The sequence below is a fragment of the Chiroxiphia lanceolata genome, chromosome 14, assembly GCF_009829145.1.
Source record: "Chiroxiphia lanceolata isolate bChiLan1 chromosome 14, bChiLan1.pri, whole genome shotgun sequence".
NCBI classification, from domain to species: domain Eukaryota; kingdom Metazoa; phylum Chordata; class Aves; order Passeriformes; family Pipridae; genus Chiroxiphia; species Chiroxiphia lanceolata.
In genome coordinates, this window is record NC_045650.1 from 8,233,656 (window position 1) to 8,256,608 (window position 22,953).

At 46.1% G+C, this 22,953-nt stretch overlaps 3 protein-coding genes across 5 annotated transcripts in view; 2 read left to right on the forward strand and 1 right to left on the reverse strand.

Annotated features, from left to right (window-relative positions):
• Nucleotides 1-6,658, forward strand: part of MCF2 (MCF.2 cell line derived transforming sequence) — a 59,512-nt gene extending 52,854 nt beyond the window's left edge. Inside the window, exon 30 of one of the 3 annotated variants that reach the window (XM_032701946.1) lies at nucleotides 6,558-6,658. In XM_032701946.1, the coding sequence (XP_032557837.1) occupies nucleotides 6,558-6,643 (86 nt within the window). In that variant the 3' untranslated portion in view covers nucleotides 6,644-6,658. Of the gene's footprint in view, nucleotides 1-148; nucleotides 6,431-6,557 lie in introns of those variants that run through there. The other 2 variants (XM_032701947.1, XM_032701948.1) reach the window with 2 other exon arrangements.
• A 1,203-nt stretch (nucleotides 6,659-7,861) lies between these two features.
• Nucleotides 7,862-21,730, reverse strand: F9 (coagulation factor IX). The gene is made up of 8 exons (XM_032701949.1): nucleotides 21,596-21,730; nucleotides 18,600-18,763; nucleotides 18,226-18,250; nucleotides 16,282-16,395; nucleotides 14,494-14,622; nucleotides 12,167-12,405; nucleotides 11,548-11,665; nucleotides 7,862-8,626 (listed from the first exon to the last, which is right to left on the reverse strand). The coding sequence occupies exons 1-8, from the start codon at nucleotides 21,660-21,662 to the stop codon at nucleotides 8,079-8,081; spliced, it is 1,404 nt and encodes a 467-aa protein (XP_032557840.1). The 5' UTR covers nucleotides 21,663-21,730; the 3' UTR covers nucleotides 7,862-8,078.
• Nucleotides 9,524-22,953, forward strand: part of FGF13 (fibroblast growth factor 13) — a 314,139-nt gene continuing 300,709 nt past the window's right edge. Inside the window, exon 1 of the mRNA XM_032701955.1 lies at nucleotides 9,524-9,578. The gene's annotated coding sequence lies outside the window, so the exon portion shown is untranslated. The remainder of the gene's footprint in view (nucleotides 9,579-22,953) is intronic.

Genomic DNA, 22,953 nt, shown 5'->3' on the forward strand with positions numbered 1-22,953 from the left:
GCAGGAAAAATAGAAAAGCAAGCAGCTACTCCAAAAAGCCTGTAAATAAAAGTAGTAAATTAAGCTTTCTTTTTTTGTTTCTTAACACTTAAGACATTTCTGAGACTTTAGGCTCTAGTAAATTAAAACCAAGCATTTAAAAATGTAGATTTCTTTGCAAGAGCACTGAGTAGAAGATCCAGGAGAAGAGATGGAGTCTGACCAGGGATTCCTGTGACTGTTTTGCCTACTCGCTGCTGTAGCCCAAACCCCGTGTGAACAGGAGGCACCTAGGCAAAACCTCCTCCTGCTGCAAAAGACATCGTGGCCTGACCCCCAGCACTCTAAAGGCAATATTTCATCCCTGCAGCCTCACTCCTGCCCTCATTGCTGCCTGCTGGTTAATCCCATCCTTAGATAAATTTTATAATAAACAGGTTACCAGCTTTTGGCCGAAGGCTTCTAGTCTCGGAAACCGTATTTCACATTTTCTAGCTGTAAATGTACATAGAAATAGGTAGGGAAGCATAACAGATGACACAAGAAAATGCCTTAAGAGCAGCCTGTCGCCCTTGCCGTGTATGCAGCATCACCACTCCATGTGTTGCCTCATCCCCATGCTGTTCACTGGAAATGGGAGACCAGGGTTTTGGTGGGAACAGCTCAGGAAACCCACATAGACTTAGTCCATTAAAAAAAAAAAAAAAAGAATACACTAGTTATGACCATAGGAAGCAAATTTCACAAGGAGTTTTATCTTTAAATACTTCATTTTTGTCAAAATCTATTATTTTGATGAACATGAAGGAAGCCTTCTGAAAGGCTTAAAATTCCAGACAGCTCTTGGTGGTTTTCCAGTATATTTCAGTGAAATCCTTCCCATACAGGAAGGTATTTTTTATCCCCTTTGTTAAAGGGCAGTCAAATCTCACAGGTTGGAGGTTTTCTGACTTTATGTAAAGGGTAGTTTGCTAACCAGTGTTCAAATTTTGCTGGCACCCTGTTTTCGAGATGCAATTATGTCTACCTTGATCTTCTCTGCATGTATAGCTATCCCATCCCACCATATTCTGTGCAGGAGGGTTCTCCAGCTGTGAATGCAACTCAAAAACAGGGTGCTGGCAAACTTTGAACCTTGGTTTGCTTTGTCAGTGGTCATATCCCTGAAAGCCAGAGACTCACAGCTCCAGACTGGTTTACAAAGTTGTTGAGTACAAACTAAGGAGAATTTCACAAGGTGAAATCACAGAAAGCTCCTTCTGTGAGTCCCACACCACTGCCCAGGTACTTTGCAGTCGTGTCCCATGGTTTAGTTGCAGCACTGAGGCTCTGTTTTCCCTGTGAAGGTAATTCTGTTCTTTTGCCATTGCTGATCGTGCCTGCAGTCTCAAGGCATGGTTCTAATTTTACGTGCACTCCAGGCAATATTGTGGGATGATGTAGGATGTTTTCATGCTATTTCCTAGAGCTATTCCTAGAGCTTTTCGATTGCAGAATGATGTAGGATGTTTTCTTGCTATTTCCTAGAGCTATTCCTAGAGCTTTTCAGCGACGTGTCCTTATAGCCATAAGCAACTTGCACTCTGAAAATTGACTTTAAGACAGTACCTTTGCATTTGGCAATTCTCCTTCCTCTGTGGGCTGGTCACTTCACACTGCAGGTGACACTGTACCACTGACTCCTCAGGAATGCAGTCTGGATTGGGCTCTTTTCTGCTTCTTCAGAAGATGGAGCTCTTGCTCCAATATAGCACAGGGAGAATTAGGCAGCCAAGCTTGTAGAGCAAAGTAGGGGCAGGAGGGAGCACTTGAACCCTCTTGTATTATGAGCTGCTTGTGCTGAAATGCTGGTTTACATATAAGCAGGGTAAACATGATTAACATGTTGTGGGGTCCCCAAGAGCTGAGAGCATTCTGGAGTCACTTCAGCGCTGGGGGAGAGGCAGTTCCTGGCCCTTCACAGGAGCATTGCTTCTGTTATTTCTCCAGATCCCCCTAATAAATAAAAATATTTGTCCAATTACAGAAGCTCATAACAGAATTCATACAAATCTGGGTTTGAGGATGTTTTGTCAGTGCAAAGCCTTTAGCTGAATAGATTACATCGTTTCCTTACCTTCACATTTTTTTTCTTAAATTTGTGCTGTGGCCCTAAAAAAACCCTCCCACCACAAGATGTCTGATACACCTACAAGCTGTTCCTTTCCCTCCTGCTAATTATTCCAGTGTTGAGCCAATACAAATCATAATGAAGTTACAGGGAACTTTTTGCTGCCCATTTTAACTTAGCAAAGGTCCATGCCCTACTACCTGGCCATCTCTAGCTTTGCAAATCCACCATCCTCTTGTAAATCTTGGCCTGGAGATAAGCCAGAGGCTTTTTGGGAGGAAGACAGCTGGCTTGGAGATCATTTTGAAAACAAGTTTTATTTCTGGTGTGCCTCTAGCTGTTAAGTTCTAAGTTTAGTCCTTGATGCTTTCTTCTGAATAGATTTATTCACTCTTCTGTGCACATCCACAGTGGATTTTTTTGTGCCATAGGAAATGTTTTGTATTGAAGGGGATTACACACAGATCTCAAAATGATCAAAATGAGAAAAATTTGGAGAGAACTCTGCTCAGAAAGAGCAATATTCAGAAAATAGCTACTGCTGAGGTTCACCCATGTGTTGCTAGTGCCAGCTGCCTTGCTAGAGCTGTCAGGCATTGCCTGGTCTACTGACTTGTTTTTGCTATGAATTAACAAGATGTGGAATTATCTCTTCATTTCAGGGAAGGTGAGGGCTGCAGCATTACAATCCCAACTCCTCTTCTGCAGTAGGGCAGGAGACAAAACATTTCTGCATGTCCCTTGGTGGATGATGTGCCAAAATCACAATTTATAGCCCTGGCAGTGTCTGTGCCAGTGAAGGAAGAAACGTCTCACCTGTGCTGCAGCTTCATGGCAAAGGGAGAGGGGGGGACAGCAGAAATTAGGTCCTTGCTGTAACCCAAAGTAGATGTGACTTGTTTTCTCTTCAGTGACACAGTGCTCATGTCCAGCAGCAGTGCAGCCTCCCCTCTCATCAAGGTTAAGCGCTGTCCCTGCTAATCTTTTCTCTCAGCAGTGGTAAACGGATGCAAGCTAAAGGAAACATGTTGTTTGGTCTCAGATTTTCACATCAGAGTTTAACTTTTTTCACCTGAACTTTAAAAGCTGGGCAGAGATTAGGGCGAGTGTCTAATTTCCACTCGCTGCATGGAGATTGTGTGAGACTGATTTCTTTTAAAGAGAGCCTGAAATAGAGTAGTTTGAAGGAACTTCAGAGTGAAGGAAGGGATTAGAATGAAAAGTAGAAGCAGTGATAAATGCCTTTACTTATTATAAATATAAAAGAAACATTGCTACAACTTTCAAGTCCTTTTAAACAGAAAAAAAGTGTTATGGCAGAATTTGTCTTGAGTCCAAAGCACTCAGAGCAGGCATGGAAGGATGCTCTGTGCCAAAGGCAGGCACTCACTAAGTTTAGCCCCATCCCTGGAAGTGTTCAAGACCAGGTTGGGTGGGACCCCAAGCAGCCTAAATTTGTGGGTGGCATCCCTGTCCTTGGCAGGGGGTTGGAACTAGATGATCGTTAAGGTCCCTTCCAACCCAAACCATTCTGTGATTCTATAATTCTGTGATTTAAGGAAGACACCTGTTCTACACACCAGACCCTCTCCTAGTTTGCTTTAACAGCCTACTTGCCAAATTATCTCTTCCAAGCCTTAAGGGGATCCCCTGCGTGTGCTCTTCATGCCATAAAGCTGAGCAAAGGTTTCCCCCGCTGGTAGTGCCTGAAGGACCGAGCTTGCATGTCCTCTGCTCCTGCTGGCCAGGGTGCTGGGGATCATCCTCTTGACTGTGGTGAGCTTGAGGCATCCCTTTTGTGGCTCAAATCGGCCGGATCAGGGTATTTATTGTATGTGGCTGAACTCTTGAGCTCTCGTGGGCTGGCATAAGCATGTTGGCTGAAACACGCAAGCTTTGTCTAAGTCCTGGTTAAAATGCCACTTGTAGTTTGCAGATGCAGCGCAGCTGTTTGCACTATCACTCATGCACTTTAATGATTGCAGCCACAGGCTTTTGTATTTATGCAGGGTCCATTAAAGGCAATGCTGATTTCTTTTTGGCCTTTGAAACGTAAAGCAGGGTCTCCTCCTGTGACCTGAGATCCCAGCCAGCTTCACTGAACAGATATTTAGTAACACCATAGAAAACCATTTTGAGCCTGACAAAATAAGGAGTCTAGAGAAGATATCAACTGGCCTTGCTGTGATAATGAAGTGATAGATGATGGAAATGAGTCAAACCCTGTGGTCCTGCCTTAGTCAAGGCTCTCACTGAAGCCAGTGGAAGTTCAGCTTTTAGGGAGAACTGCAGGAGTTCACTTATTTTTTTTATGTTATACAAATGTTACATGATTACAGGGAACAATGTATTTCTTGGAATCAGATGCTTTAATATTAACATCATTCTCCATTACTTTATAGATGCTGCCCTGTGTAACACGAGAAAGTTTAGTTCCCCTTGAATTAAGGGTGAACTAGTAGCATCCTATTTTCGATGCTCTTTGGAAGCTTTCAACTAAGTGTTACAGAGAAATAGCACAATAGTTGGAGTTGTCCTGTACTATTCATCACATTCACAGACCTCCACAGCTTCATCTGCACTGAACAGGACTGGGGTCCTAAGCAGCTTCTCATATTCATAAAGGAAGCCATTCTCTGCTCTTTCTTTTTTTTCGCCTCTGGAAAGTATGGTATTTTATTAATTTTACCTGCTGCTTTTCCATGACATCCATCATGTTTCATCAGAGAAGTACACTACAGTTTCCTGACACTTTGTTTAGATGCTTGAAACTTCCTCTACAGGTTAAAGTAGGCTTTACCTACTTATTAGCTGACAACTATTGAAGCTGCAAATAAAGGAGTTGAGTTTTGGTAAACCAAAAAGAAAAAAAAAAAAACAAAACCAAACAAAGAAGCTGTATCTCCTGCTTGATTGATTTTATGGATGGGTTTTTCTTAAATATCTACTTCAGCTATGTGAATGTAATGTTCTGTAAGAGCATTATCTGGCTGACTCACATGTGAAGATGCAATAATGCTAAAGATCCTCTTTTTGCACTTAGGGTCTGACTCCAGCTCATTGCAGTCAGTCCCCTTGATTTCTGTGAGGTTTGGATCAGGTCAAACTGGCAACTCAGGGTTGTCGCCAATCACTTAGGGTCCCAAAGTGTCCCAAGGCTGAAACCTGTATCTAGCAAGTGTTGAAGTTTACATTAATGTATGTACTTTTGGAACACGTGCCATAAATCCAAGTTAAATGTCCACGTTTGCACTAAGGATGTTCTTGTGATAAGACTGTGCTTTTCAGCATCTTTAACAAATAATGTATCTATTGAATTTTTGAGAAAGGAAAAAGAATGTTGAACACTCATAATTTAAGTTTGTGTTTCTTCGTCTAGTTTTGCTTTTGTAGAACATAGGTAGGTACAGGTGGTTTGGACTTTTAAGCAGACATGTGCAAAGAGCACCTGACTATGTGGAGAGCAGGGTTAATAGTGTGCATGCAGTAGTGAATTTGCTCTGTCCCATCCAAATGAAATGTTTATGCTGTGGACTAAAGGGGGACCTTTATGACTTTTATTTGTGAACTGATTCTTAAACACAGTCCTAAGTTAAGTTAAAACATACTGGGGTTTGTTTTGGGTTTTTTGTGACCATTTTTGTATGGAGGAATTGTGGAACTACTTGATGGCTGTGGTTGCCTGGGGATTCCCCATCACACAGTGGACTTTTCTCCACTTTGGGTGGCCAGTATTGCGGGTAACCCCCGCACACCCTCAAAAACATGACCAGCTAAGTCTGAACTGAGCAACACCACAAGACCTAGAAAGATCCCAGTATCCTTCAGCCACTGGCAATCACAGCAGAGGGGTTTTAAGCCACTGAAGGTTCTTTTCATCTGCTTTAAAATTGGTCACGATGCACTTGTTAGGTGGAAAAATAGGAGTGTCTTAAGTTACTGTTGGGGCTGTTTATAGTGGTAACAATTCTTGTGGTAACAGTACACATTTTGAGGTACAACTGTAAATATTTGTCTCAAACATAGCACACATTGCATATTAAATGGTTTTAATCTTTTTTGTCTTCCATAGTTTTAAATCTAAGCTTTTATTAATTTATGAGGTTGATAAGTTCTGCGAATCTGAATGTACAGTCTGAGGTTTTTAACATTTAAAACTTTGCACATGACATGGTATGTTACCCTGAGTATGCTGTTGAACTAGGCTCTTCATGTATATGTATAAATTACAGTAGAGAATTTTCTCTGACTGCAAGTTTAAATGAACTATATTGTATATGTACCTGTAAAAAAATGTGTTAAATCTATATTTAAAGATTAAAAACTTGTTAAATAAATCCATATGAGAATATGCAATTCTGTTCAAAGATGCCTCTGCTATAATTCTAGAGAAAAAAGAATTCTCACAGCGTTGGTTTTAATTTCTTTGGAACAACTAAAACCTTCTTATATGCATTTTGATTTCAAGGTAAATCAGTGGCAGATGATCCAATTAGCTTCTCGCTGGATGTAGTGACAATGAAATTGGGAGAGGAATCCAAGCACTCATACTGACGTCTGAAAGAGCAGCTACTGAAATCCCACCCTGGCTCAGGGTGTCTCCATCCCCAGCCTTCCCTTCATTCCAGCACTGGGCAGAGCTGCCAGGAGGGACCTCTGGGCTGAGGACCACAGGGCTGTGCTCATGGGTGGGTCCATGGGGGCTATGTGGGCAACAACAGCCCTCTTCCAGGTGGGAGAGAAGTGGTCTTGGGGACACATCTCTCCAGCAGGGAGGGAGGAGACCCCTGTCAGTGAGTTCTGCCTCTGGGGATGTGCTGGTGTCCCATGCATGGTGCCTGGTAAAGCCTGTGCATGAGCTGCCCATGCCAGGCATCCTAGTGCAGTTCCCAAAGGCCATGCTGTTTCCCCATGCACCTCTGGATTTTTCTGTGGAAAGAGATACAAGGTGAACCAGCACTGATCAGAGGTAAACCTCCCTTCCTCTGGGATTATTCCCTTCTCTTGAAGCTGGGAACTGAATTAAACCCACTTGAATCACCCTGACAAAGGACCTCTGCCCAGCATCACCTTTCCCTGGAATGCCACTTCCCTTTGCCTGTGCCTCAGTGCCAGTGCCCACCCTGGGCATGGGGAAGGTGTCTCCCAGGGAACTGTCTGCCTCTGGGGTGTCCCAAGCTGTCTGTGCTCAGGGGACATCCCACAAGGGGAGGTTGTTTGGGGAGGGCAACACACAGTCTCCATCACTACCAGCAGTGCCTGTTGCTGCAGTCTCTAATTTAACATGATTAATATAAACACCAGGACACTAAGCAGTTCTTTTTATAATCCTAACATGGCTCAGCAGAAATCATTAGCATAAAGCCCACCACTACCTTTAGATGAGTTTTATACATATTTTAGGTAATTTTTGCAGTCAATTTTATGCTGTCCTAGAGCAGGAGGAGCATTTCTGCTGCCTGTGATCCATCTCAGCCTGGCTCATGTGAAAACATCTGGCCAAGAGCAATGTGGGTGCACTGCTGTGCGTGTTCACCTCCCTCATGGACTCCTACTACTGGGTTGATGGTGGATACTGGTGTCTGAGGCACCAGTGCCTGCTGGGCTTCCCTTGCCCACAGTGCTGTGTGGCAGCTGTGGGCAGTGTTGGTGGAATGGTGGCCCGGGGCACGTGTGAGCCAGTCCCCAGCTCATCCACACCAGCCTCTGCATTCAGGATTTGGGGACTTACACCACCTCAGCAGTGCCAGTGCATTCAGGAATACAGTCATGGACCATTAAAAGGGCTTTTTATTTCTTTATTACCACATTTTCATTGTGTTCTCTTAACTTTTGCCTTCCAAGAGCAGAGGTTATTTCATTTAGAAATGTTTATTAAACTGCAATGATTTCTCAAAAACATGGAGATTGCTATGTGTCTCTCTTCAACTAACCAGTCCATCCCCCAGCACAGTGTAGCCTCCCCAGCACAGCATAACACTCCTTGGGGTTAGGCAAGCTTCGTGTTTTGCTTTATCCACTTCACATACTTGGAGACCCTGGTGTAGATGCCATATTTGCCTGGCTTGGCACATTCCTCACCCCAACTGGTGATCCCTGTGAGAAACCAGGTGCCCTCGATCTCAGTGGTGTAGGGCCCTCCGCTGTCCCCCTCACAGGTGTCCTTGCCCCCCGACGGGTAACCTGCGCAGAACATGTTCTGCAGGATGGTGGTGGAGGTGCTCTTGAGGCAGGTCGGCCGGTCAACAAAGGGCACCTTGACGACCTGGAGGGTGGTGGCCGGCCGGCCGCGGTAGTGCAGGCGGCCCCAGCCGCTCACCGTCCCCGTGCCCTGCTTCAGCAGGGCATTGGTGAACTCCCGGCTGCCGAGGCAGATGGGGGTGACGTAGCTGTTGAAAACGAGGGGCTCGTCCAGCTCCAGGAGGGCAATGTCGTTGTGGTACTCGTTGATCGAGGCGTCGTACGTGGGGTGGGGAAGGGCTTTCACCACTTTACGCCGCTGCTCTGTGTGGTCATCCTCCCGAGTGTTGTGTTCACCTGCGGAGACAAGTGTGACTCGAGCCTGATCCCTCCGTGGCCAGACCAGTGATCGTGCCCTGGGGAGGCCATGCCAATGCAATTCCAGCCCAGCCAAGTGGCTGCAAAGAGCTGAGCCCTGGGATTGCTGGGAGACTGGTACTGGCCAGGCTACTTGCTCCTTGTCAAAGGGTGCCGGAGGTTTCCTCACGGCAGTGCCTCCTCTGTCCCTGCAGCTGGCAGAACCTGAACCCACAGGTGTGACACCAGGCACACATCATCCAATCATGTGCCAAAGATCCAGATGTTTTGCCAGAGTTAGTAGCAATGTGGCTGTTTGGGGGATTTAGTACCCTCAAAGAGGGGGTGTTGTTCTTGCATCAGAGGGAACAAAGCCCGTTGATGAAAAATCTTGGTTTAAAATAAGTAATTTATTAGGAAAAGAAACCTGACCTTCCCTTTTCTAAAACCACACAGCCACGGGGCAAAATGGGGTGCAGGAGCTACAAAATGCCACATCCTGGTGCTCACAGGTGCCTGAGATTCCACCGCCCGCCTGAGGCTCAGCTGCTCGCAATCACTGCCGGGCAGCTTCAGGTTCCTGTGATTGAGTTGCGGCAGCCTGTTACCTCCCCTCCCGGTTTGTGTAACAGGTAGAGGGAAAGGAAAATGTTCTGTGGTCTCAGGTCGACGAATGGGCAGATCTGGGTCTGCCTGTAGCTGTATCCCTTCTCCCGCCCGCGTGCTGCCTGTGCTGAAAGCTGGAGAGCAGGATGACTTTTCGCGATTGCTTTCTCGCAGCCCCAGAGGCGCAGGGTGCGTTTAACCCCTGCTGCGGGGTTTCTACACGCTCTGCTGTGATCTCCAGAATATACCGTCTCCTCTAAACAATATCTGCAGCACTGCTGGCCCTGTCCGTGTCCTGTGTCTGCTGTGGCTGCCTGCGAGGAGCAGCACGGAGCCTGCGAGAGAGGTGAGTTGGATTTCTGCGGTCACGCTAATGCTGGCGAAGGTGGGAGGGGTGGCTGGTGCTGCCGATGTGCTCTGGGAGGGTTTTTTTGCGGCAGAGTGTGAATGTCAGCTCCTTTGCAGGCTGTGTTTGTACAGTGTAAATGCAAGACAGATGTGGAGGAGACTTTCAGATGGTTTTTCTTACATTACAGCTGCTTGCTACTGCTGGGGACCTAAAAATATGTTTCAGGGATTAAAGTGGAGAGGCAAAGCAGCACAGGGGAGGGAAATGCCTCTCCCACCTCCTGCTATAGATTTTTTGGTCTCCTAAGATGTTATATACAAAGCACAAATGGATGTGAAGAACTCTGATGTTGCCTATGCTGTGTACGTGGTGCAGGCACAAATTCAATAATCCCTGGAGCCCTGCATAACCATATTTTGCTTTCTTGACTTGTTGTCTGGCCAAAATTCTGCCCTGGAAACCCAGCAGTGCCACAGAGTGGTGTGAAGGGAGAGCAAGGGGGCTTGGCTGATAACATATCCTAAATGGAGGGAGTGTGTGACGTTCAGGAGAGAGCCTGAAAGGAGAGGCAGTTTGCATGCATGTGCAGCAAACACAAAACTTCTGGCGAGGTGGAAATGTGATTTTTAGGGGGAAACTGTTTTTGCATTGGGCATTTTATGCTTTTCCACATTAAGAGGTGCAAGGCTGGACTTTGAGCTCAGCTTTCCAGCAAAACTGTCTGGAAATAGATAGCAAAAAATGCTGTGTGCAAGCTGTGAGCCTCATCCTGCCAGGACCTGGCAGTAGTGCCCAGCCCCATGGCAGTAAGCCTCCAGAGTCCAGCCAGGCACACTCAGGAGCTTCACCTTGTTAGCATGGAAGATAAAGGTGCAGCTGGAGCCCTTTTGATGAGCTCATTTGTGGAGGTATAAACTCAGTGTGTCAAGGCTGAGATAAAATGTCATTTTTGTCACTACGACATTTCATAGTGCTTCAACAGAAAGCATGGATCTTCCATGCCTCCTCTCAGTACTGCTGGTAGCAATTACTAACCATGTCACTGTTCCCCTCCTGTACCTATTGGTGTAACCTATGTAGATATTCATACGGGGGAGAAACAAATAGTTTGGGGAAGCTGATTCTACCACAGCTATGAAATGTGGCACCTTGACGCTCATCAAAGCCCCACGCTGAGTTATCAGCAGGCTTCCTAGCGGGAGGTCTGGCACAGTTGGGTGCCACCAGTCAGGGGGAAACACCGTTTTTCAAACGGATACACATTTGTCTTTTTAAGTAGCAGCATAACCTGTTGTGCAGCCTCGCTAAAGGGCCTGTGTCTAACTCCCTCAGAGATCCTGCTGTACAAGCACACTTTCCCACATGCCAGCCTGGTTTCTCTACCTCAAGACATAAATTCTATTTACTTTTAAAAAGTTAGGAGCAAAAGTAGTCATCTTTTCCTTGCAAGGAGGTAGTCAGGTGACTGATGCTCCTCTTGAAGCAGCCACACAAATCCTGAGAGTTCTCTGAGAGTTGTGTGAAAATGTAGTGTGATCTCCGAGATCAGAACTCTCCAGTGAGGGCTGCGTGGCCAGCAGAGATAAACATCCACCACACCAGTTCATGAGGCAGCATTTTAACTGAAGTCCATAGGGCTTTAAAGCATCCTGGATGTCTGGCTCAGGTGAGCTTGCCTGCGGTCAGGTTGAACTGTGTCTACAATATGGTCCAGCAGCTCCGTGGCTTTGGGACCAAGGCCAGACCCAGCTCACTTCTCCCACCAGAGGTGGTGGTACTTGCAGGGACCAGGCTGATGAAATGCTGCAACCTGCAACTGGGGCCCCTGTGCCCTATAGCTTGTGCCACGCTGCTGCCCACCATGATGGTGTGGATCAGTGTTCTGTGCAATGCCTTGGCCTGGCCTGTGCAAGTCCTGTCTCATGTCCCTCCCCTGCTCTGTCCCGATGCTGCCTGAGGTGCTCACCTGCCACAGCAGAGATGTCAAGGCCTTTCTCCAGGCAGTGCGCTGCTGTCACCACCCATTTCTCATTGATGATGGATGCACCACAGAAGCCCTCACCATTACTGTCCAGCAGGAGAACCTGTGGAAGCAGGAGGATATCACACCCATGCGTTTGTGTAAACCTGAACTAGCAAAAGGTGTCCCTGCCCATGGCAGAGGGTTGGAACTAGATGATCTTTAAGATCCTTCCAACCCAAACCATTCTATGATCTGCTGAAACTGATGGAGCTAAAAAGTGAGCTGTGTTGTTCCTTGCAAAGCTCCCCTTCCTCAGTCTTCAGCCTAATTTTGGTAAATTCTTGGACTACTGGGCGATTTGTTGCTGTAGCTCAAAACCAAATCCTTTGTGCCCCACCAGGGAGAGCTCTTGTGGCTTTTTTGCCAGGGTAGACCCCCATCCAGGCAACTTTTTTTTGCTGTGACATAAAACCGTGTACAGAAAGAAACTGAGACCTAGTGCTATTCTAACCTCAGAGATGGGCTTTGGGTATTTAAAAGTAAGATGATCCTGCCTTCAGAAAGAAATAAGTTAACAGAGTGACTGCTAGGGTTACAGGAGGGTTGCAGAAATAGCTGGTACCTGCCAAGGCACCTCGCCTTTCATGCTGTCTGTCCCGCCGACAACCCGGGTGCCCTCCTTAATTATCGGTGTGATTTTCGTGGTGGCAGCAGTGCTGGTTTCTGTGATGTTGTCGAGCACCTCGTCTTGACCATCCTCATGGTCATCACTGGTTATGTTCCAGTTCTCAAAGGTGTTCATGGATCGGGTGAGCTTGCTCTTTGCTTCGGGAGCCGTGATCTTCCCGCAGGGATACGGCACTGCAAGCGAAACAGTCACAGTTATGTCTGGCTGTGTCATCCTGAGAGTTACAGCAACTGAAGGAGTAGGTGAGAAGGCAAACGCTGCCTCATCTCAGCACCCTGTTTTGGACTGACATGGGAGACACATGTCAGTGGGCTGACCCTGTGCAAACATGCCTGTGCCTTTGAGCCGCAGTGCGGGTAATATGTAAAAGTAGCAAAAGCATAAATTGTTTCTGGGCTTTAGAAATGACATCTGAACAGTTTTAAAAATGAAAAAAGCTTGTTTGTTGAGAACGCATGCCTGACAGGCTGGGGCAGCTGTGCCTTCTTTTGGGGGGATACTGTGGTGCATACCTGGGAGGCTCATGTTGGGCAGCTGGGCACTTGGCTGGCATTTCTATGGCAAGTGACTCCAGAACAATAAATGTCCAGTTGGGAGAGGACAGGAAATAAGATCTGCCAATTGTACAGATAATCCTGCTTGGCACCAAGGTGAGGAAAACATTAATAAACTCTTTCTAGGGTTGTAGACTTTCTCTGTTAATGAAGAGCTCATCTGCAGGCTTGTTTCAGACAAGTTCTTCCCATTTCTCTCCTATGCAGTGTGTGCTGAATTCCTGCTGATAGTGGCAGTCAAAATAGTAAATAGCATCAGGCATTGTCTTTCATCTAAAAAGCTTTTGACAGCACTGAGCAAACAAACATTAGTGTAAAATCATATGTGAGTGTGGCCTATGGAGATTTCATCCTTTATTGTTAAACAGCCTGCTTTAGGAACAGGACTTAAATAAGTGTTGAATGATGGCAAGTGCTACCCCTGAGGATAGGCCAGGAAATGAAGGTTTCAGAGACAACAAAAGCTAAGCTTTTGCAGGAAGGGCAGTTACCCAACCTGAAAGATGATCTTATTGCTAACAGTAAACCTTTCTGGTCCAGTGAAAGTGATACAGCATGTTGGGCAACACAGGCCTGAGATCTTAATTATCTCTGTTAACAGGACTCCCAGCCTAAGATACTTCCTACACTGATTCCTGAAAGCCAGCACTTCCAAGAGCTCAAAGAGTTCCTGGCTATAGCTGTCAGATCTTAGGAAACTATCTCACCCGTGTAGGTACCTGCATGCAATCTCAGATGTGCAAACCTGTTACACTCAGGTGTTAGAAATATGATAGCATCAAATGTTAAATTGACTTTAGATGACAAAATATTTGTCTGCAAAGTCTCCTCTCTCCTCTGCCAGACGTGTTTCTGAGATGTTCATGCCCAATTAACTTGCTTTGTTGTAGTGGGTTGGGTCTGCACGTCTGTGTAGTTAGTTATTGTAACAGCTCAGGAGCAAGGTAAAGCTGGGGAATATAGCAAGAACCAGCTATTCTTTAGCCCTTTATGAAGCTGCAGCCTCAAGCAATGCATTTCCCTTCCACCTCACTTGATACCACAGCTAAACCACTTTGTTTGACTAGTTGTTATTGAGGGTCTCTGAATGCAAATACACACTGTTGGGAGGACACACCACAAAAAAGCTTTACTTGTATCCACCCAACTCGGATAATTTTAACTGGGTGATGACCAGCCATGAAATGGACTATCAGAAGAATTTACAGTTAGAAAGATCATATTTTGTTCTGAAAAAGTCCAAGGCATCCTCAGCGTAGAAGTAACCAAACAGTAGCTCCTATTGGAAGAACATGGGAGTGAGCTCTGGCTGAATGGATGCTGGTATAGCTGAACATCACTTTTCTGCCTCCAGGAAACTACTGATCCACATCTAGAAATATAATGTGGCTGCAGGTGGGAGAGTAGCCTGTGTGAGCAGCCACCTAAGACAAGCATTTGCCTTATGAACAAACTCCTGGACAACTACCCTCCCTCTCCACCCACCTAGGCTACAAAAAAAGATGTTTAAATTGAATCCTCTGAGCCTGACTCCACATCTGCCTTTGGGAAAGTGCAGGGTCAGGTCAGGCTCTTTACATTTGCTAAGCAGGAAAACAAGTCTGGTTTCCAACAGGATATTGCATTTCTATGAGATTCATGTACCTAAATCCAGGGCAAGACCTTGAAAACTTTAACCCAAATCTCTTAAAAATAGTTTGAGTTAACCTGTAGGTTCACAGGACTTTCCATCTTCATGAAGTCTATAGCCAGCAGCACAGGAACACACAACCTTCTGTGGTGGGTCATGACTGCAGAAGTGCTTGCAGCCTCCATTTTTAATAGCACAAGTGAAGTCTGAAAGAAATTAAAATGAAACTGTGAGAGTTTTTTCCAAATACAACTGGTCAGATGTTTGTCTGTAAGGAGAGCATCCTTCCAAATCACATCCCTGCTCATAATGAAGGAGCATCAAGCAACTCTTAAAGAAGGCAGGTTGAGGAGCCTATACAAGGCCCCCAGAGTCCTGGCACAGTCTCCTGCCTCCCACAACTGCGTGCTCTCTGAAATTTGGCAGCCTGACCCTGGAGGACTCCTGCAAATATTTGGTTACAAGCCACGTGATTTCCCTGCTGTTGTTCTGCTTTCCTCCCCCTGTGCTTACAGCAATCCAGCCCCAGTGTGGATGCCTGTAGAGAACACCATGTGTCAGATGGGAGCAAACCCTGAACCCAAGCAGGGCTTTGTCCTGGGATTATCACTGGGCTCTGAGTTGAAATCTCCAACAAAGCCTTATGTTCTTCCTGACATACCAATAAATCGTGGCAGCCTGACGTGGAAGACCTATTTCAGCTGGATGTTTGATGAAACATGTCCCAGCCTGAGGCAGAGCAAGAGTCCCATGATTTACACCTGTCTTTTCCCACCCCACCTCTCACTCCTCTGTGGAGGGAACACCATCTCTTGGAGGTGCGAAATCACTAATCCGCAGAGGACCTTGCAATTCTCAGTGAGTTTTCAAATAACTTCACAGCAGATTAACTCCACTCCTACTTCCTCAAGGACACCTCCCTTCCTGTAGCCATTTTAATGCCATCATTTACTATTTTTACAGAGCTCCTCTTCACGCCTCACTTCTAGCTCTATTTTTGCTCCTGTCTCACTTCCACAAGAAATCTGCAATGAGACTATTTAAATTTGATGCAGCTTTGAAATGCTCTTTTTAACGTACACTCCTCTCTTGCCAGAGCAGAATCACAACTAGAAAGAGAATCTTTTATTAGTGCAGTGAGTCTAGCACATTATGCAAGTTGCACAGCCCCTGATTATATTATAAATATAAGAGCTGAATATCCCTCTTGCTTAAATTATCAGCTGTTTGGTTTTCATAAACTCCTCAACCCATCAGGAAAATATTTGCCTTTTGTTTGCCTTCAGAATCAAGGTTGCTGCTGATAATTATAATTATGAATTCAGTGGAGTGCTGTGGAGAGGAGGTTGAGATAATCCTGTCCTGCTCAGCACCTGCTGTCCATCCTGGCATGAGAAATGGAGAGGGGGAGTGGGAGAATGGGGACCCCATTGGGGTCAGTGGAAAACTCTTGCTTTCAGTGGGTGAGAATGCTGTCCCTGAACGCTGACAGCCCCAGAAAGGTTTGTGCTGGGAAGATAAAGGAAGGTCTGTCTGTCAACATTTGTGCTGGCAGCCACAGCTGACCAAAAGACCTTGAGCCTGAGTCTCCGTTGAACCCTGCATAAGAGCAGGTGCTCAGAAGAGGTGGACCTGGGACGTGACCAAGGGCTGGAGAGGACAGAAATATCTGCTCCTGTATCCCCAAGCATGTCCCCCTGCAATCCCATTGCCAATAGGCTGAATTTATGCTTTTCTGCAGTGCCTTACAGCAAAGCAAAATGTGTCTGAAACACTCCCCAGTAGGATGAAACTCTGCGCCCGCTTTGATCCCACGGGATTTCAAGGAGACCAGAACAACCACTGGATGAGCCCCCAGTACATACCTATCTCACAGTTTCTGCCTTCATACCCAGCTGGGCACCAGCACACATAGGAATTTATTCCGTCCTTGCACACGGCTCCATTTTTGCATGGGTTGGGGTCGCACTGATCTCCATCTTGGAGAGAAGACAGGAGAGTTAACAAATATGACTGTCCACCATGGCTCGTGCCGGTCACATGCTGGAGCCTTGCTCTGTGCAAGCCTCCTACTAAAGATGAGCAAGACATTGCATTGCTTCCTTCTTTGTAATGAAAAATAAGTCAGATCCTGGCACTCAAGTGTGCTGACAATGTCAGCACTGGGGTAACATCATCAGCTCTTTACCCAGAGTCCTAATTGTGTACCCTGTCCTACGTGGGTCAGTTCTGCTCCTTTCTGTAGAACCCCTCTTCAGTCACCCTCATGCAACATCTCAACAGGACCTTGTGTCTTGGCCAGGTTAGACAGACAAATTTAGAAGGCTTGCTTCCTCAAGAGTGGTTAGAGTATCTTAATCTGGATTATTTTAAAAGTACTGTCTGTTCTGTGAAAGTTTGGATCCAACCATTTGGGTTTGGAGACCTCTCTGTACTAGGATTGAGAACCTTTGTCATTGCTCTTTCTTTCTCGGTCTTGTACTACTGTTAATTGGTTGAGATTTTCCCTTCCATGTTAGAGCTTTTATTTTCACAGTTGCCTACAGCTGATAAGCTGAAACTTTAACAAAAATACTCATTATTGCAAAATTGGTGATCTAACACTGTGAAAGAGTAAATTAGTGATATTAAATGGCAGGGAATGCCCTTTGAAATGTTTATGCCAAGACACAGAGGAAGGCCTTGCTGAGTTTCGTGTCCTGCCAGTAAGTGTGGCAGTTAATGGTGCTTTCAGGAGTGGGCTGGAAAGTAAAACTGCAAACAGGAACGAAATGGTTTTGTCTTGTCTGTTGGGGGTTGCACATAACGTGAGGACTGCAGTTGTTGTTCCCTGGTGAGGGCAACTGGGGCTTAGGTGTTGGGCAAGGGATGAGCTCCTGTGGGCTACACATGTTGGGAATAGCAGCTTGTAAACTGAACAGTAAATCAGGCACTTTAAATGATAGAGGAATATATGGCATTCCTTACTTTTTATGAGCTAATTTGTGGCAGGGAAACAAACTTAGTGTTGAATTTCATCAGCTGTTTTTTCAGAGGACAGTCCTACAATGCAAATGTAACTTTTTTATTTTATAGTCTGGACTGAATAATCTGAATTATTTAAGGCCTTTTAGTGAGATGTTCTGGGCGCTTCGCCAATCTACGAAGCAGTTCATTTATTGAAATGTCCTTAAAATTAGTTTCAGATGTTGTAGTGGGCATTGAAATCTTTTTGTTAAGGGACTGAGGAGTCCTTGGAGGTGGAGACTGAAAAGGAAAAAGAAAACAGTGAAGAAAGGGTTTGGGAGCAATGGTGTGAATTGCAAACAGCTGTTTGCTATGATCATGTTGAGGCTCCACTTTAATATGGCATTTCTAGGGATTCACGCTGTGCTTTCATGAGGCTGGGCCTTATCTGGAGATCTCTGCTTGAGAACAGAGCATTTGCTGTTTGCTGAAGGGGTGTTAATTATTGCTGTGGTGTTTTACTCTATAACACAGCTGAAAGCAGAAGCCCAGAGCGTGACCTGGGCTCAACAGATCCCGTGGTCTGTGTGAACTGGTTTTGTTCCGCGAGGTTTTGGAAGTCTATTCCAAAAAGCCTATCTGAAAAAAGTAAATGCTAAGACATTTCTTTATTTTTTTTGTGGCTTGCCATTTCTATACCAACAGGACAGACCCAGGCTGTTGGTGGCTGCAGAATTTAGGGTGCATGGCTCTGAGACATAACAGTTACTGGATGCTGGAATACATTTGTTACAATAAGATCTGCTATTTATGCACTGAGAGATGAGTATTAATCATTTGAACAGGAAGAAAGCAGCTCTTACCAACGTATGTTTTCCAAAACTCCATCTGCAAAGGGAAGAAAAAATAAAAAAGAAAATAAGTTTCCTTTGTTTTCTAATTTCTGGGCACTGTCTGGCTGAAGTAGTACAGGGATGACTCCAAAACTGAAGGAAAAGACTTGCAGGGAAACCACCCTCCATAATCCCAATGGTGACCTACAAACCCTTTAAAGCAGTTCCCCAGCCCAAGAGATGGATCATGAATGAGAATCAGCCATGCCAGATGCTGCTCTTGGCCCTGCAGGTTATCCCCTTGCTGTTCACTCCTCTTCCCTCTCTGGGACTCACCTGAAGGGCTTGTAGAGGTGTGGGCAGGGGGGAACAAGGTGTTGCCATTTTGCAGCAGTGACACTCACCGTTTTCTCTTGGTTTTCAAATACTTCTCGGGCTTCTTCAAAGCTGCATTTTTCTTCTATACATTCTCTCTCCAGGTTCCCAGGAATAAACTCTTCTAGTCTGTTTGAGTTGGCTCGTTTTTGCCTCTGCAGAACCGAGCTTGCCTCTTTGTTCTCGATGAAGACTGCGATTGGAACAGAAATAGGGGCTGGAGAGCAGCACGTGTGGTACAGCTGGGATGGACTGTCAGGGTTTTGTTCTCCCAGAAAGCAAGCCCTTTTCAGGCATTCACCCCCTCTTGCCCCATGGCCAAGGATATTTCCTGAGTGTTATCATCTACCTGACGTTTCTTTGGTGCCCAACTTAAGCGCAACTGAAAGCATCAAATTTGGAGAACCAAGTGTCAAAACAGTCAATAGACAGAAATGACTGATGGCAAGACAGTGATTGGGAGCCCTGAAGTTTGATGCTTAAAATACCCCAAAGCAGAGGGTGTAGCTTCTATCACAGATGCACAGACTGGAATAAGCTGTTTGAGAGGGGAAAATAATAGGCTTTTTCATGCTGCTGCTTGGTGAGGTCTTGTTTGGATGCAGAACTTGTCCTGCTTTAGCTGCTTCTGCCTGTTTTGGCTGTGAAAGGCCATTTGCCTCTTCAAGCAGCTGCAGCCCTTGGAAGAAACGGGCCATTTACTTCTCTCCCTGCTCCTCCTCCTTGCCCATGCACCTGGGTCCCACCATTGCCTGCTGACAGAAAGGGTGGCATGAACCTTCCTCACCCCCTGGGCTTTGTCATGTCAACAAGGGTGTGTGCATCCTTCAGTGGGCTGGCCAAGCTCCTGGGCCATGTGTCCCATCACCAGAGACAACAGCAGCTGCCATCCTGTGGCAGCCTCCTGCCAGAGTTTGCTCCTGACTCCCCTCTCAGAGAACCCCATCTCTGCTGAGGACTCTTACTACCCCATCCCACTGCTTTAAAACACACTGTTCACCCGAAGGAGCTCCCCACTTTGCTTCCCCAGCTTCTCCTCTCTCTCCACCCTCCCTTAGCACTCGCAGCGTGTCCCTTTTTGTCACCAGATGGCACGGTGGAGCAGCTCTTGGAGCTGCTGGTGGCCACCTGGGACACGGGCCCTCATCTGGGGGCTCTGTGCTGGAAGGGGGTTGGGCACCTGTTGGACTGACCCCTCTGAGGGCTAAAGAGAGCATGAGCTCAGCCAGGTGGGCATACAGGAGAGTGAGGGGTGAGTACCAGCCACTTGTCCCATCTCATCGCTAACTCCTGCACCCGATGCAGAGCAGACCCCAACCTCACAAAGCCTTCAGGCCATCAGCTTTGTTGAGCTCTCATGAGCCCCAGGCAGGTTGGTCTGATTGACACCATTCCACTGATAGTGTAACAAGCCCCTTCACTGTCAGATCTTTCTGCAAGAGATTGAACTAACAGCTTTTAATCATTGTACAGCAAGGTTGCACCTCTGCCCTCCTCATACCAGTGTGGTTTTGGTTAAAATGAAAAGGATGGGTACAGCACTGACCTCTGATGAAGCCAGGCTTGTTTCAAACACTGCTGGTCCCTTCCCAGCTGCAGGGTTGTGGTTTACATGTGGGACATGAATGTACAGCCAGGTCAGCCTCCTCAGCTGTGTGGCTGCACATCCTGGCTGGGGAAGACCTGCCCCCTTCTCCTCTTGGCATGGGCTTCAGCCTCCAGCTTGACCCCAAGCTGGGCTGGAAAGGCTCAGGTGGGAATGATGGAGCAGCCTTCCATGGTTTTGTCACCCTGTTGGGCTCCCCACGTGCTCAGTGCCCAGGGAACACGGTGTGGGCACAGCTGCACATTGCCCTGCATGGAGTGAGGCAGCTGTCAGACATGCTCCTTCTTCTCTTCCCAGTGGGATGTACCAGGCACCTGCTGTAATTAACCCATTTAATGGAGGGAACTCATTTTAATGAATGCAGTTTTACCTTCCCTCATATCCCTCTAGTTTTTCTCCGTTGCTTACTCATCCCACATGCTGCTTTACAATCAAAACTTGATTTGGACTGAAGGTTGCAGGCGCCGTGGGGTGACAGGAATGGTACTTACCTGGCTGGAAACCATCCTCACACTAAGAATACACTCACACATGATTTACCAACTTCTGAACCAGTATCTGAGAGGGTGAGATGGGTCTCCGGGCCAAGTGATGGGGGGGTACACCTGTCCTGCCAGCTGAGTACTGTATTTTATAGTGGGTACACCTGAGTGGGTGGTGGTACCAATATGAGGTTCTGCTCACTTTTCACTGCTTAGCAAACATTTTGGAAAGAGCCTTTTTTTAAACCTCCTACTAGCAATGTTTTAATGAAAGAAGAAAGATCAGCCTTGCAGCAAACAAGAACTCACACTGGATGTGAACCAGACTCTGCTGGAACTGTTGCTGCTACAGATAAATCAAGCAACAGCCTGCATTACTATGTGTGATTGCCCACATCCATCAACTGCTCTATCTTGTCTACAGTTTTGGCTGCATCTTACAGTCTTTGTTAAATTCACGCTGGGCTTAGCTTTAAACAATCCTTGCAGTGGCAAATCCAATGACTGTTTTATGGATGTGAGCACTTGTTTGTACTCCAGGACAAAGTGATGGCACACAAAGATGTGTGGATGTTACTCCATGAGCAACTCTCTCCCCTTTTTAGCTTCTGTGTGTGTATGTGTGTGCATTCTAAAATGGCTGAATCAAGCTCTGAAAGCTTAAAAGCTGCAAAAAAAAGCTAAGAAAAATTCCATTCTTAAAATTAATCCCTGTGACACAGTCTGTAAAATCAGCATAAAAACTATTATTTCATTCCCAAGAAAAGAACCAGAGCTTTAAGGAGGAGCTATGAAATGCAGCAATCCCTCTGAGCTGTCGTCTCTTATAAGACTGCACAAGCTGTCCCACTATCAAGTGACAAACTGTCTCTTTGCCAGTGTCTATAACACCCAGTACCCAAAAGTGAAGGATTTTCTAGGTTTTAAATGGACTCACCTGTACTTTCATCACCAAGACAAGCTGCCAGAAGACAAATGAAGAGTATGAGGGGGATATTTGCCATCTTCTTCCCACCGCCCAGACCTCTCGCTGACAACTTGTTCGTGTGGTGGAGCTCAGTCAATAGTTCCAAAGTGCAAGTGACTGTTTATTGACTCTGGGTAACCCTTTAATTTAAGGTCCCCAGATGTGCCATTGCTGAAGCTTGAAATGACAGCTTGGGTGCTATTGGAGGGGGCATGTCCATGCACAAGAAACAAGCCAGGTTTTTGCAGTCCTTGGGCTCGTTTTCTGCTGTGTGGGATATTACTGCCATGTTTGGGGGTTGAGTATAGCTCAAGAATAACTTAATTGAGCTTCAGAGAATCTCTTTAAAGCACTGAATTTCCCATTCCTACCCAGGGGATGTTGACCAGATGAAAGTCAACAGTAGCATTTTCAAAGACTTCACCGCAGTCCATGTTTCATCAAAAAGAGCAGGTGCAATTCCCTTGAAGATGACCCTACAGATAATGTTCCCTCTCAGAGACCAGGCATCCTTGGAGCAAGGCTGTGTCAGCCAGGATGGGTTACCTAATTAAAAACCTGGATGAAGTGAGGTGATTGGTCCATTATCCAGGTCTGCTGGGGCAAACCCTGGACACATACAGAGTTTCCTAGGTCCTGTACCTGAGCTTGCAGGAAGGAACCTGCTACTCAGTGGCTTGGACACTGGTTGGTGTAGGGATGTGCTGAGAGGTGGCACTCTGGAGCAGGGAGAGCAGGCAGGATCCTGGCTGTAGAGAAACCTCTGCCCAGGGCAGGTCCACAGGCTGCTCCTGATCCACACTGGCCAAAGAGTACACTCAAAGGAAGGGAAGATGAGGGAAATAGGAAAAATAGTAGGTTTTCATACAGAAAAGGAAGGGTGGGGGTTTGCATGAAACCATTTATATTTAATGGTGGGTTACTTACAAGTTTTAAACCCCATCTCTTCCCTTCTTCTGACTTTCCCTTAGTATGAAGACCTATTTCAAGGTGAGTAATTGCTTTTGGGAAAACACTGATTATTGTAAAAAAAAAAAAAAAGAAACATAAACTTCTGGAAAAGCCAGAACTGTCCCCTGACCTCCCTCCTTTGGGGAGCTGTAAGGAACGTAAGCCAAAATCATTCCTCTCACTCCAGGGAATGCTTGTGGGCTTTCCACCAATGATCTGTTCCTCAAAACCTGCTTCCAAGTTTCTGCTTCTCCCCCCACTTCACCATGCACAGGGCAGAACTGGAATCCATCATTGTACCTGTGCACATCCGGGGCTTGCCCAGCTACCAAAAAGTCTTAGACAGAGGTGTTTTAAAGAAGAACTCCATTTGTAAT

Bases quoted from the DNA above. Each gene is read 5' to 3' on its own strand.
- F9 (XM_032701949.1), bottom strand. From the start codon at position 21,662: ATGGCAAATATCCCCCTCATACTCTTCATTTGTCTTCTGGCAGCTTGT. The intron at 11,666-12,166 runs GTACCAGCTATT...CTGCTTCCACAG, and splicing joins AAGGCGAGGTGCCTTGGCAG to GTTCTCCTGCTGGACAGTAA. The intron at 8,627-11,547 runs GTGAGCACCTCA...TTGTCTCCGCAG, and splicing joins TGACATCTCTGCTGTGGCAG to GTGAACACAACACTCGGGAG.